The sequence below is a fragment of the Xiphophorus maculatus genome, chromosome 3, assembly GCF_002775205.1.
Source record: "Xiphophorus maculatus strain JP 163 A chromosome 3, X_maculatus-5.0-male, whole genome shotgun sequence".
NCBI classification, from domain to species: Eukaryota; Metazoa; Chordata; class Actinopteri; order Cyprinodontiformes; family Poeciliidae; genus Xiphophorus; species Xiphophorus maculatus.
In genome coordinates this window covers 12149253-12164009 of record NC_036445.1, presented here as the reverse complement: position 1 = coordinate 12164009, position 14757 = coordinate 12149253, and the positions used below count along the sequence as shown (strand labels likewise).

Genomic DNA, 14757 nt, shown 5'->3' with positions numbered 1-14757 from the left:
CAAAATGTTAATTTATGTTTAGTTTCTACTGCAAATAACTTAGTACACTTGAATTAAGACAAATAGTAACTTATCAGCCAGATAGGCTCATTTCAAGTCCACAATTCGTCAATATAGATGCAAAAATATTAGTTTCACTTAAAATGGGAAAAATGTGTTGACTGAAAAAATGCCAGTGGAATCAGTACTTTATTTTTGAAAAATTGCCTTAAAACAAGTTCCTGTATGCAGCTGAAAAGTTAAAGGTAATTTTATTTCATGTGACAATCTGGAACCAAATACTGAAGATTCTATGTTTTTGCAGTGCAGTTTAAGAAATTATTTTTGTCAGTGTTGCATTTTGAAGTAGTGACATTAGAAATAAAGTGCCTGCCTTTCTGCAGTGATCATGGAGATGTGACCACCAGGGGGCGCCAAAAGTTTGTGAATATTCATTATTTGGCATAAAGTTTTCCATAGAGCAGATCTTATGTCTTCAGTTAAAAACTATTTCTCTGATTCCACCTGAATGTATTTTGTGTTGTAAATATTTTTAAACATGTAATCTTGTATTTCTGAATGCAACTGTGGGTACATATATATGTTTGTATGATGCAAATAAAATTGTTCGCACTTTTTCAGCTGTTGTGATAAATTGGAGGAAAAGAAAACGGTGGGAAAAATAGCTTTTATTCGGCTTCATTTTAGAAAAAAATACAATTACAACAAGTCAAAGCTTGGCGTTTTGTTTCTAATTATTATACCACTTTAAAGGGAGGAAAAACTTTGACATCAACAGATTTGGGTAAAATTTGAGACACTTAAATGGGACGAACATCTCGTCTGAGAAAAATTATAACTTCTCTATATAAATTATCTGAACGTAAAAACATGGTCAAAACTAGATCTTTGCTCTTTCAAATGGAGGTCATGAGGTCATGGTTTTTAGGAGTTTGCTGAGGCACTTTAGGGTTTTAAAAATAAAAATATATTTTTGGCCTGAATGACAAATCAGACAAAAAACAAATCCATCAAGTATTTTCTGTGCTGATAAACTTTAACATGGAGTATAAATGCATAAAGCTGCCAAACTACAGTACAAATCTACCTGCTTTGCATACATGCTGCAGACCTCTAAAAGCAGCGCATAAAGTCCAAAATCCCAAAAATATTTCTAAAGATGCAGAGTTCAACTGGAAAAAAGAAAAAAGAAAGAAAGAAGCCCTTGTGACCAATTTTACAGAGCGACACAAACCGAGGATGAGGAGGAGGAAGGCTGACCGTCACAAGACCGGAGAATCATGTGAGCAGAGAAAGTTTCTTTCCTCTGAAGGCAAATTTAACTGCAGCCTCCAGCAGCTTCCTGTTCGCTTTATTCAAATAAATCCAAGGAAATTAATATTCTCAGATTAGAGTCACTGGAAATTAAACATCCAGAACTGGTTTCACTGGTTTTACTTGCAGCCCAGCGATGGGAAGGACTGGATCTAAAGGGACGTGGCATGTTGAAAAGTCGCACCCGGCAGTTTCTGGAGCATCAGACAGTCAGACAGTGGCTTAAAGCTGCAGTATGCAACTTTTACAAAAGAAACTTTTTAAAGTTGTTTTTTTTTTTTACATTGTTGAGACGATAAAAGACAAATCTGTGAAAAAAAAATAGAGCTCTTCTGCTTTCTCCCAGTGCTACCTGCAGAAACTCAGTCAAAACCAGCCAATCACAGCCAGGAGGCGGGACTTAGCGCTGTCAATCACTCAGTTCACCACAACTTAGTCCGCAAAGAATGCTAAAGCTAGTTAGCGGAAAAACAGTTTCTCTGTTAAAAGTGAATTGTTTCCACACCATTCGCACATTGCATAGCGTACATGAGGATGATTGACAGCGACAAGACCCGCCACCTGCCTCTGATTGGTTGGTTTTGACCAGAAGTGGTGAATTTCTTCAGAGTGTTGGCACCTCTGGCAAGAACTAGATATTTTTCTTTACAGATTATTTGTCTCATATTAAACTGTAACAATGTGGCGATATTTTTATTAAATATGGAAAGAACATATTTTAGTGAAAGTTACGTACTGCAGCTTTAAGTGGAGTTTGATCGGGTCACGTTGTGGATTTGAACGCAGGTCAACTGTTGTAACGTGGAGCGCAAAGATTTCACAATAACTTTGGGTTTTTGTTGGAAGGAAAACTGATAAACATCAGCAAGATGCCACCAGCCAGCCTCCTTTAAGCTGCACTACTGCAGGGTTTCCTTCATTTCCTGACCTTCACTCCCTGTCTGGACTGTCGGATGCGCCTGCTACTGCCTGATCAGCACTTGTGGACCAGCTGAACCATGCTGTGCTAAGAAAGAGGAAAAAAGAAGTAAAATAAAGCAAAACATCAGAGTTAAACCAAGCCATGTTCTATAGATGCTCTAAACTAGAAGCTGAACTTTATCTGTGCAAGCAAGCTTAATTTCATAATTTCTACGCACCACAGTAGCACGACTACGTCGCCTAAAGCAAATATACAAGATGTTAGTTTAAAAACCTGAGCCAACAGTCTTTTTCTTTGGAGGATTTTTCCTGTTGCATATACACACAGAAATGATGCCGTTCCAGCAAACAAAGTGTAAACAAAAGTCTTCAAACAGAATGATTATTAAAGCTCTGGGGTTTGTTCGCCAGCTGTGTGTGTTCAGCGGCGGCAGTGAAAGCCCGGACTGGAGCGGACTGGGCCGGAGCGGAGCGTGCAGACAGAGCGGAGGCCAAAACAAGACATGCAGGAAAAAATGAATTCAACATGAGGAAATCTGAACATCCTGAGCCCAAAGCCCAAAACCGTGAAGCAGGTCCAACCTGCACATTAATCTGGATACAAAAAAAAGGAACAAATTATCGTATAAAAAAATAAAAAAAGATCCTGATGGTACAAAAGGATCCTGCTCTGTGGTGCGTTCAGATGAGGTGCCCGTTGGTTTTTACATGACGGAGCAGTTCTCCGGCTTCATGCCACCCTAAAGGGGAAAATGACAAAAAAATGTAAATGAATGCGTTTCCTCCTGAAACGTGATGCTTATATTTTAACGATGTGTTTAACGTTTTTTCTTACAGGACTTTTCTGAAACAGAGTTTTTCTTTGTTTTTCCGTAAATAATCAGAAAAAGGTTATAGGCTTTTGGCAGTTTTGTGTAAATAAATGTTTTAGTACTTTCAGTTTAATAATGTTCAATTTTACATGACTAACAAAGTGTTGCTTCTTTTGGGTTCATTATGAAAGATTTTCATTGTGTCTATCAGGGTAAAACTCTGAATATTTCAACCAGAAACGGCCCAGAGCCTTTCCCTCAGGGAGGGGTCAGAAAGACGTCGAGTCTTTTAGCTTCAATCAACTGGATCATTAACATCAAGCTTCAGCTTCAATTTTTAAACTGGTCAGAGAAAATAAGATTTTTTTGCACCAGAATTGTATTTATTGTGAAAAGATAAAGAGAAGCTGCAGCAGCAAAACAAAAACACTAAATCTTACCAACCATTTCTGTTACTTTCTAGTGCAAATGTCTGAGTCCACTGGAAATAAGACAAAACTAACCTTTAACTAACTTTTCATAAAGATATGGGCATTTAAGTCAATAAATGTTTAATGCTGATGGAAAAGTACTAGTTCTATTATTTCACTTATTGCTATATGTTGTTATAAGTGACATAATATTAAACTATTAATGACTTACAAGCCTCTCCTGTATCTGGCTGAAAACTTTAACATTGATGAAATATTGATAATTCTATTGGTAGATTATTTCACTGAAGATATTTTTCCCATGTTATGTGAAATAATCTGCCAGTTTAATTAGTCCTTCTTTATTTTGACCTATTAAGGAAATATTTTCTTACTAGCATCTCCTGTATCTTGCTGAAAGTTTTAAATTGGTTTCGTCTTATTTCAAGTGTATTAAGATATTTGCTATAGAAGCGAAAGGAAAATATTCTAAGATTTTGTTTTTGCTGTGATTCTCTTAGATTTCCCTCAGATGTTTTACAGACAGAAGCTAAAATAAAAACACAAACTTACATAAATAAAGATTTTATCAGTTAATGGGTTTAAATGGAGCGGGGAACATTGTTGCATTATTTAAATATTTACTTTGATTTTGTTAAAAAACTAATTCTGCAGTGACTGAGTGCTTCTGCTTTTAGCTGGTTTATTGAAACCAGTTCTGGTTCTGCTGGTAAGTTGACCAGTAGAACTGGGCGGTACCTGTCTGGGATCGTTGGTTCCCATGAAGGAGGATTGTCCTATGAGGCCGTCCAACCCGCCGGAGCGATCCGACGTCTGACCACACGAGTCGCAGATGACCGTGCGGCTGCGCAGGTTGTACTCGTTCTCTGCGCTGGTGCTGTGGGCTCCCTGCAGGGGGCGCCAAACAACAAACATCATCATTTACCTTTCAGACGTTGCAGTTCAACAGGATGAAAAGACCAACGAGCGTCTTCAGAGATATTTTCTTTGTACCAATGTTTATATTTTCCGATATTAAACTACTGCAGCTTGGTTATTAGATAATTTATAGTTTTTCTGCTTTCGGTTGAATAAGCGACATTTCTCCACATAATGAAATGAATCAGAATTGTTTTCTTTTAAAACTGAGTTGTTTAAAGTTTATCACTACTTTTTTTAAGGAACTTATGGCAGTGACTGTGTCACAGCAGTTATTATCCCACAAACAAATATTGATCGTGAAAAACATTCCAATCATATAAATAAGTCTGAGTTACATCACTAAACCGCATCCATTAAACTGCATTTAATTATATTTCAATTTTATTGATGCTTTTCATTGAACAAGCAATGGAAAAAATAGTAAAAGTAACAATCCAGACAACACAGAGTCTTTTTTTAAACGTAATTAACTGGATTTTATCATAACAATAAATCAGAATTATCATAAGAAATTTATTACGACAAATGATTAATAATACAATAAGTACTAACCCTGTTCAATCAGTACAGAAAACATACACTAAGCTTAAGTCTAAAAACTTAAGTGTTTCATATCAGTCAATATCAATAATTATTGATCAGTTTTTTGTTTTAAATATCTGAAATATCAAATTGAGCCACCAGTTTGGTGGCTCAATTTTTCCTGTTTTAACCAGTTTTCACTCCAAACTGGTTTTTAGCAGTTATGAGGCAAACTGTTGCTGCACAAGTTACTAAACCAGAGACTGAGCAAGTTGCTAGGCAACAAAAGTGCAAGTGAGTTGGTTAATCCAAGAGTCTCTTAGCTAGCCTTGAAAGCTAAAGTCTCTCCTCTGCCTACATCTCCCAGAATGCTGTGCAGTTCTGGATCAGAGTTCAGTGGATATTCTATCAGCTGTATTATTTAATGATATTGATTCCGTGTTTATTGTGATATATTTTGTTGTTGATTTATTGGTTGATTTACGGCTGCCAAATGTTAGAGAGGAAGAGTTTACCATGTCATCATCATCTTCATCCTGGAACAGGGTGCGCATCACTTTCCTGGAGGCCATTTCCTGTTGAAGGATCAAAGAGAAAACGGTTCAGTTTTTGAAACAAACAGAAAATGAATAAAATGTTGGATCTGGGCCGACCTCTCCGGCGGCGCTGATGAGCGTGGTCTGCAGGAGGTCGCCGCTGCCCCAGGACGCCTGGTTCTTCCAGACCAGATCAGTGGGCGGGTTGTGGGTTCCACCACCAGATGCCGCCCAGACCTGCACAGTTCGGGACCCATTTAATCACAGCTTGGTTTAAACGGCCAGTTTCATGTGTTTTCCAGGTACATGGTGCCATTTTATAGCATAACCCGAGTAACTATGTTACCTTCAAAACGCTAAAAGAAGTTAGAGTTTATAATTTAACGCCTTGAAAAATTGGGCCTCTGTCTCTTTAAAAGCTCCTGCTCTTTTAGAAACTCATTACAAGATGGCTCCTCTATTAACCCTTTAACATCGGTTTTACCAGCGCTGCACTGAGAAGTAGCTCCACCAGGTGTTTGCTAATTGCTGCTGGCTAGTCTGAAGGAGTCAGACTAGTCTGGGGGAGGAGCCGCGCCTTGAAGGCGGAGCTAGGTTCACTCAGGCATTTTGCAGAGATGAATGGTCGCTATGGAGATTTAAGAATTTCTCAAACATGAATAAAATCAGTTTCTGATTTAAAAACAGTATAACATGACATGAAGCTCAAAAAAACTTAATATAATTCTTAAATACATGTTTGTTTTACCTTTTACTATTTTTGAGTTGGAGAAACACACAAGAATTACAATATGCTCATAGTATAATGTATCTGGTAATAAATCTATTCCATTTTGTACAGTACTTCCCCTTTAACAGAACCAAAAAGAACCAACCCGGGCGTTGGACTCACCGTCACGGTGGATCCGGCCTTCAGAGTGAACTTGCTGGGGAACTTGTAGACGATCGGAGCGCCGCTGCCGACTTGCCTCTTCAGCTGCCAGTTTGCCAGAGATTGATCCTGAAGGGCGTAAAAATGTTCATCGTCTCGTCAGTTTGGTGTCATTTTCAGGGACCGTAAAGTTTGCGAGCAACTCGTTACCTCGTCCGCCTTGTTGCTCAGACGGATGAACTTGCCCTCCAGGTCGACCTCGTCCACGGTGATGCGTCCGCTGGCGGAGGCTTGCTGGCTGATGCGGGTCTTGGTGATGGTGCCGCCCACCATGCTGGACGTCTCGCTGTCGTTGTCATTCAGGCGGCGCTTCTTGCTGGCGCTGGACGAAGTGCGGCTGCTGGAGGCGGCGGCTGCCGCAGCAGAGGAGGAGGCGGCGGCGGAGAGGAGCAGGCGGCTGGTGTGGCCCGACCCCGAGGACCGGGTCACTGTGACCTTAGTGGAGGAGGGGCTGGGGGAGAGGCGGAGCCTGGTGGAGGGGGGGAGTAAAACAAAAGCAGCTTAGAGACCGCGTCTTTAACTGATCGTTTACAGAACAGCGAAGGAAACTGTGGCTTCGCCTTGTTGAGCAAAATCATCTGGAATTTATCTGGAAAAATTGATTTAGGGGAAGCTAAATATTTTCAAAGTTAGCAAAATGCTATGCTAAAATTTAGCTATGCCATTAGCAGAGCAGCAGAAGTGTAACAAAATGTGCATCGCTAATCAGTGGCTAACGGGTAGCAGTGGGTGACAGACTCAGAGTAGCCAAGTACGCTAAACGATTTCAAAGTCAGCTAAAGCACTGAGCAAAAAATTAGGAGTTTTTAAAGAGACAGTGGCCCAATTTCTAGACATTAAACCAGGAAGTAAAATTTCTTTTAAGTCATTTTTGATACAACTAAAGGCAAGAGTTACTTGATTATGCTACAAAATGGCACCATGTCTGGAAAATCCACTGGTATTACTGCTCTGCTCATCATAAACTGCAGAAAACTGAATCCATGCCTCAGTTTAGAGCTCGTCTTCCCCCGTCTCCTCCTTACAAACACATCCATGTTTGGTCGACCTTCAGCTCACCTCTCCTCCTCTCCCTCCAGCAGCTTCCTGTACGCGCTGATCTCCATATCCAGGGCCAGCTTGATGTCCAGCAGCTCCTGGTACTCGTCCAGCTGCTGCTGCATCCGGGCCCGGATCTCGGCCATGTCGCGGTCCTTGTCCTCCATGCGGCGCCGCATCATGTCGCGCTCCCGCGCCATGGACTCCTCCAGCTCCCGGACTCTGGCCTCACTGGCCGCCAGCTGCCAGAGACACGAGAGTCGGTCAGAGGAAACGCATCGCCGACGTCCCATTACCAGACCCGAGGAGTCACATGACTCATCCTGAGTCACATGATCGTTCTGCACCGATTTTCGTCAGGGAATCGAGTTGTTTTTCACCAGATATAACAATCATCAAATGGGATAAAATACATCATGAAGTATTTAAACTACGTCTCCTGCAGCGGCTGGTATGTAAAATTAACTGACAAATAAAGAAAGAATTTAATTGAATCCCCTCCAACGTCTTGACAGAAACTAAACTGTTTATAGATTTCATATCAGGGATGAATACACATTTTATACAAATCAAAATATCAGCACTTTTCTCCACTTTAATTTCAGACATTTTATAGAAATCAGGAAAACAAAATGATGGAGCTGCAAACATTTTTGTGACAGATTCCAGCTCATTTCACATCAGAACAGTTTTTTTCTGTGGCTATAAATCGATTCATAGCAACGGCGTCACTACACTGCAAAAAAACAAAATCTCAAGTAATTTTGTCCAATTCTTAGTGCAAATATCTTAGTGACTAAACTAACTTAGCAATAAGTTTTCAGCAAGAAAAAGGAGTTTATTTTAAGTCAGTAATTCTTTACTTTAAAACTGGAAGATTATTTCACTTACAAGAATTGTTCCCATGTCATTAGTGAAATAATCTGCCATTGGAACTAAAACTTTACTTCAAATAAGCTCTTATATTTTACTCAAAGGTTTTTCTGACCAACTACACTTGAATGAGACAAAGCTAAGACATTTCACTAGAAAATATACAAAACTTACCTGCTAATATTTTGTGTTTTTGCAGTGTAGTGGTTAATGTGCGCGTTTCAACTCAGTAACAACGTGGTTTTTAATAATGAATCGGTGGGAAGTGACGGCTGTCTGGGTGAGTCCCGGCGGGCTCTCCGACCCGACGCAGCGTGAGGAAGCGGTACCTGTTTCTGCAGCTGGGTCAGCTGGACCGTCATGCCCTCCAGACGGACCCGGGTCTGCTGCAGCTCCTCGTGAGCCTCGCCCACCAGGTGGTTGTGTCTGTTTGCCGACTGGCGGGCGTTTTCCAGCTGCAGCACGGAGACGGACAAACATCAGAACACAAACATCTTCTCACTTAAAAAGCCCTCAGTTTGGAGGTTTTTAATTCACTGTGAATTATCTTTCAGTAGCTGCATTTCTATTACAAATGAGTGGAAATCCTTGTTGATGTAAAAAAAAAAAACAACAGCTTTATAACTGCGCCGTTTCCATTAAATAAGAAATTAAATTAAAATCACAAGTCAATAAGTTTGTTCACGCGATAAGTCATTAAAAGACATGAAATCATCTCTTAACAGAGGAGACGTTTCCATTTGACATTTTGAAAATAAATTCACTAAAAGGAAACACCATTTATGAGGCCCTCTAGTGTCCCTGAACTTTAACAGATGTGTGCTTAAATATTTCATATTCATTTGTAAAGAACCAAATTAAATGAATGTGAAAAATGTTAAAAGTTGTTGCATTTAAGAAGTACCAATTAAAGTTTGTTAAAATGTAGTTTTATCAAGACATTCTGCCGTTTGAGGACATCAACGATCCTGATGTCGCCTGAAATCAAAACGAGTTTAATCTCCTGGACCTAAGTGATGAATCTGTGTTAAATGAGACACGGCGTAGCCTGCAGGTGGCGCCGGCGCCGCCCTCCCACCTTGGAGTGGTAGGTCTTCTCCAGCTCCTCCTTGTAGAGGCGGACCTGGTCCTCGTGCTGCGTCCTCAGCTCCACCAGCGCGTCGGCCAGTTTGCTCTCAAACTCCTGCTGCCTGCCGCTGTCGATCTCCACGATGCGAGACTCGTGTCGACGCTTCGACTCACGCAGCTCCTGCAAAGAACCCCAAAACATTCAGAGACGCTGAGAAAACCCAGCTCATCTGCACTTAAATAACAATAAACTGAGGCCTCAGTGAATTTAATTTGATTGATCAGTCAGCTGCTGTGAAGAAATTACTTCTCAGGAGCTCCAGCAGAAAAATCCATAAGCAGATCATCATCACATTTAAACATAATTTTTATTCACTTTTCACAGGCTAAAACCAAAACAAGACCGAAAGATTAAAACATAATTACAGGAAGAAAAGGCGAGTCACAGCAGCAGGTTTTTAGGTGAAATCAAAACGGAACATGATTTTTTAAGAAAGAATAAATTTTTCACTGAATTTTTAATTTTTCTAAATTTAGACTCTGAATTTGGAAAAAAAAAAGTCAGAATTTTGAGATTAAAGTCCAAATTCTAAGGAAAAAAGTCATAATTCAGTATTTAAGCTACAAACTCTGATTAAAGTCAGAATTTCTGAGAAAAAAAATCTGAAGTTTGAGATGAAATTTATTATTCCAAGTCAGTTTTTAATCCCCCATCTCTAATCCTGTTCAGTAGAAGTGAAGGTGAAAAATGCATCATGGGAGCAAATCTGGAGGAGGAGATGCAGAACCAGCGGTCGCTTTTTGGAAGCGAACAAACTGCCTGCAGAAAAACAGGAGACGAGGAGCACCAACCTCGGCGTAGATGTTCTTCTGGAACTCCAGCTCCTCCTTCAGGGTCTGCAGGCGGTTCTCTGCATCCACCCGCCGCAGCATCTCGTCCTGCAGCTGCTTCTTCGTATCGGCAAAGCTGCCGTCCAGCTGGGAGAGAAGACAGAAAAAAAGCTAAAAACACAGAAAAAACACACTGGACAGAAAGGTGCAGTTCCTAGGTTTGGACAGTAGGTGGAGCGCAGCCACAACGTCGAGCTTTGAGCTGATATTCATTGATAAAACTGGCAGAAAGCAGCTGCCTCATTCATAATCAGCTGCAGAGCAATTATAGGAAATTATTTTCTGCATGCAGCGATAACTCAGAGGGAGCGACGGCGGCTTCAGGCAGGTGGAAAACCTGAGCGGCAACATCGCTCTCCGCTCCAAAAACCACAAATCAGGCCGCAGAGCGAAGATTTCTGCCGCTCCGAGGCAGGAAGTGCACCTTTCCTGACTGCAGCAGCCTCAGGAGGCCTCGGTCAGACTCGGTCGTACTCTGGCCACGCTCACCTTGGCCAGCTGGGCCTTCAGCTCCTTCAGCTCGGCCTCCAGGTTGCGCTTCTCGCCCAGGGCGGTGGTGTAGGCGGCGTCTTTGGAGTTCAACATGGCCTCCAGGTCCCGCAGCCGCAGCAGCGCCGCCTCCAGGTCCGACTCCTTCTTGGCGTTCCTGCGGAGCGACGAGACGTGGGCGTTAGTTTGCTCACCGAGTTCTGGAGAAAATTTCTCTCCTTTAATACGATCCAAAAACTTTACACCTTTTCTCTCTGCTGCATCTGAATTCTGACCTTTATTTCCTATCAGCTTAAAAAAAAATACAAAAAAAATAAATTTGATCTGTCTCAATAAAACCAATTAAATGATAAATGAATGAGAAATTGAGAAAAACTCAATAGTGTAGCTTTTTTTTGAAGGACAATTTTCCTTCATAATTAATTTAATCAGTTTCTGTTTATATTTAAAATGTTTTCCAGTTTCAGTGTTAAATGCTCAAATGTTTCACTTTTATATTGCTTTAAAACAACAATATTATTGTTTATCGTAATAACTTCTGGGACAATTTGTTCTCATGACAAATCATCATGTTCTGCACATTTTTGATTTTAAACTATTTTATCTAATTAGGGGGAAAAAAACATGATTTATTTTATTACATGAGAATAAATTGTTTATACTGGCTTCATGGATTATGCAATAAAGGTGTGGACGGTAAGTTTATCACAATATTTTGTGATACTATTGTGATATGTATGAGAATTAGAAATGCACCGATCCAATTTTTAAAAAATTTCGATACCGATATCTGAGCTTCTGTCCCGGCTGAGAAAAACGGAGCTGATCTGACTTTAAACTTTTCAGACATAAACGTGTTGATTTAAAAATGTATTTGATAATTCTGCACCAGCAAAGTTAAATCCACTAATAGTTTCACAAGTTTGATCAAAACATGCAAAATCAACTTTAATTTGTTCGTCAGTGCAGTTAGGAATATAACAGCAAATTTATAATAAATAATAAAGAAAGTGACGAGAGGTTGACGACCTTTAAACGTAAAAATAAACTGGGAACAAACTTTCTCTCAGATGGTTCAGAAATACGATTATATGAAGTAAAATAAATAAATCATAACGTCGTTCAGAACTTTTATTGTCCAAACTGAAATATGAGGTCAAACAACAATTTATGTTAAATTAAATAAATGAAAAGAAATCTACTGAACCGTTAATATTGTAATGACCAAAAATGATTTCTGAATGTTAAATATTTAGTAAAGGTGAATCTTTTGTGTAGGATGGAAGGAGCCGTTTAACTACTAATCAATATTTACTAATTGATCATTTATTAATCTAGAAGCTCAAACACTCTAATCTGATCAGATGCTGCTTCAGTTCTTCAAAGTCAGACTCTACTGGGCAGCCGGACCAACTGGGCCCAGTCCGACCAGAACCAGGTTCTGTTAGAACCTGTCCTGACTCAAAGCGGCTCACGTTCGGTTCAGTTCAGGGAAACGGCCGAACCAGCGGAGAAAAAACAATCAGGAGGTGGAGGGGGAGGAAATGGGCTCCAGTTCTCCCATTTGGCCTCATTGTCTCTAATAACGACCATCTGCCGAGGGAGCCTGCGTCCAGACCTCACAGACCGGACCAGAACCAGAACAAACGGGTTTCAACCAAACACTTTATGACAAAGATGCAAACCTGATTAAAAACTACAGCGTCAACAACTACTAACGGGGAATATCATGTAGTCTCCAGGCTCATACTTCCATTTGATAGCTTAACCAAGTAGCTATGCTAACTTCAGTTATAAAACTGCTGCATATATGAAATAAAAGAAATTTAACCCCTTGAAATTGGACCTCTGCCTCTTTAAGAAACTCCACCTCCAGGAAGTCGTCCCAAAACTTTAACATCGTCTTTACCGGCGTTTAACTGAGCAGTAGCTGCTATAATGAGCTCAGCAGTTCCACCAGCTGTTTGCTAACTGCTGCTGGCTAGTCTGAAGGAGCCAAAGGGTTAGGAGCTTTGTCTCGAAGGCGGGGCTAGGTCCACCCAGGCATTTTACACAGCTGAAGAGTTGCCATGGAGATTAGAGAATTTTGCAAACATGCATGAAAGAATAAAAAAAAAAAAACTACTGCAATGTTTTTGACGAGAAAACATTAAAATCAAGTGGATTTCATGATTCTGCCTCTTTAAAAACTCCTGAACCAAAATCTACTGACTGTTTCTGTAAACAGCCTGAAAACGACAGATAAGAGAGCAGCCTGCAGGTCCATTCACACTGGGCTCCGGATGTTTGGTTCTGATTCTGCTATTGGTGTATTTATGTGAGCTGTACTGGAGCAGATTCTTCTAATCAATTTGTAATTCAGTACATTTATGTCTTTATTTTAATAAACATTTTCAGTCAATTTTTATATTTCAGATATCAGAGGTGAAAAGTTTATTGCCGTTTCAGACACTGATGGTTCCGTTTCTGTCGAATAAAACACTTTTCCATGCAGTAAAACGCATAAATAGGACCTGAACTGGTTTCTTTGAGCAGATGTTCTTGTTTCTGTTGATGAGCAGCTCTTTACGATCCAGGTGTGCCACACCTTTACGTCCAGGTGTGCCACACCTTTACGTTCAGACTGGAAACATTCCCTGAATTCCAGCGGCCCGTTCCTGCGGTAAACACGGCGTCACAACTGGACTAAAAACGTTCTGCTGGTGTGATTACTGCAAAACAATCCTCGTTAAAAACCGCAGAATTACACTGCAAAAACACAAAATCTTGGTCTTGTTTCTAGTGAAAATATCTTACTAGATAACCCTTTGACGCCTAACGTATCGTTTATGGTACGATCATTTCTCTAATACATGTTGATAAAGTAATTGTAGTTTTATTGCTCACATATATACTTTTAAATTAATAAATTGTTTAAGTATCAAGCAATGTTGATTTTATGATTACAAAATAGAAATATTTGGTTATGATTACATGACAGTAGAGGCTTGATGTACAAATTATGATGCAAACTTAGAAACCATCAAAATGGTTTAAGCTGCATAAAACTCAAGATTAAAGAAAAATCTGAATTTTGTTGAAGTTATCAGGATTTATACGGTTAAAGTAACTTTTCAGCAAGATATTGGAGTTTGTTTCAAGTAAATAATTCTTTAATGTTGATGAAAAAGTTATAGTTCACTGGTAGATTTCATTTATAACATGGGAAAAATGTGTTAAGTGAAAATAATCTGAAATGGAACAAGCAGTTTTTCTGTAATTTTAAGGAATTATTGATTTAAAACAAGCTCCTATATTTTGCTGAAAATTTATTTGTAAGACAGTTCACTTGAAATAAAACAAAACTAAGACATTTCCACTATAAACTAGACGGAAACTCTTGGTAAGATTTTGTGTTTTTGCAGTGTGAGAGGAAAACCGACTGGTGGAAAAATGAAAAGCGAGTTTTTATGCGACTGGAGATAAACCCGACCCGAAACGACGAAGCCGTTCGTCTCGACGTCAACGGCCGGATCCTGAGGCAGACCACGGCGCCGCAGCGGGTCGGCCCAGTCGGTCCCCCGTCCCCCACCCGCTGCTCTTCCAGAGGTTTTATGGGAAAACTAAAAAACTTTGTTTATCTTCGTGGTTGGATGCATCAGGGACTTCTTAAATTAAAATTCTAAAATTAAATCCAAAGGAAAACAAAATAAAATACTTTTAATAAATTAAAGGAGATTTTCCATCGGACTTTAAGTTGTAAATTCATTTGTTCCACTTCTTTTTTTTTTTTTTCCATTTTTTTCTCCGAAGAGTTTTTGCGGCGCTAGTGGCTCGTATTTTTTCCACAGTAGGCAGACAGGAAGGAGGGTGAGGAAGACATGCGGTAAAGGTCGCCGGGACCGGGAGTTGAACCCGCGGCGTCCGCGTCGAGGACTAAGGCCTCCAAACGTGGGGCGTGCAAACCCGCTGCGCCACCACAGCACGCCCCATATTCCACTTCTTTGACCCCGGAACACTTTAGTAACCCG

General features: G+C 40.1%; 1 protein-coding gene across 1 annotated transcript in view; it reads right to left on the bottom strand.

Moving 5' to 3' along the window:
- Positions 1–650: 650 nt before the first annotated feature.
- LOC102216404 (lamin-A) overlaps positions 651–14757 on the bottom strand; it is a 35360-nt gene continuing 21253 nt past the window's right edge. Inside the window, exons 3-13 of the mRNA XM_005801851.3 lie at positions 10748–10904; positions 10220–10345; positions 9378–9548; positions 8629–8754; positions 7448–7668; positions 6539–6857; positions 6350–6457; positions 5575–5694; positions 5437–5496; positions 4217–4366; positions 651–2975 (exon numbers count right to left, since the gene is read on the bottom strand). Coding sequence (XP_005801908.2) covers positions 2940–2975; positions 4217–4366; positions 5437–5496; positions 5575–5694; positions 6350–6457; positions 6539–6857; positions 7448–7668; positions 8629–8754; positions 9378–9548; positions 10220–10345; positions 10748–10904 — 1594 coding nt within the window. The 3' untranslated portion in view covers positions 651–2939. The remainder of the gene's footprint in view (positions 2976–4216; positions 4367–5436; positions 5497–5574; positions 5695–6349; positions 6458–6538; positions 6858–7447; positions 7669–8628; positions 8755–9377; positions 9549–10219; positions 10346–10747; positions 10905–14757) is intronic.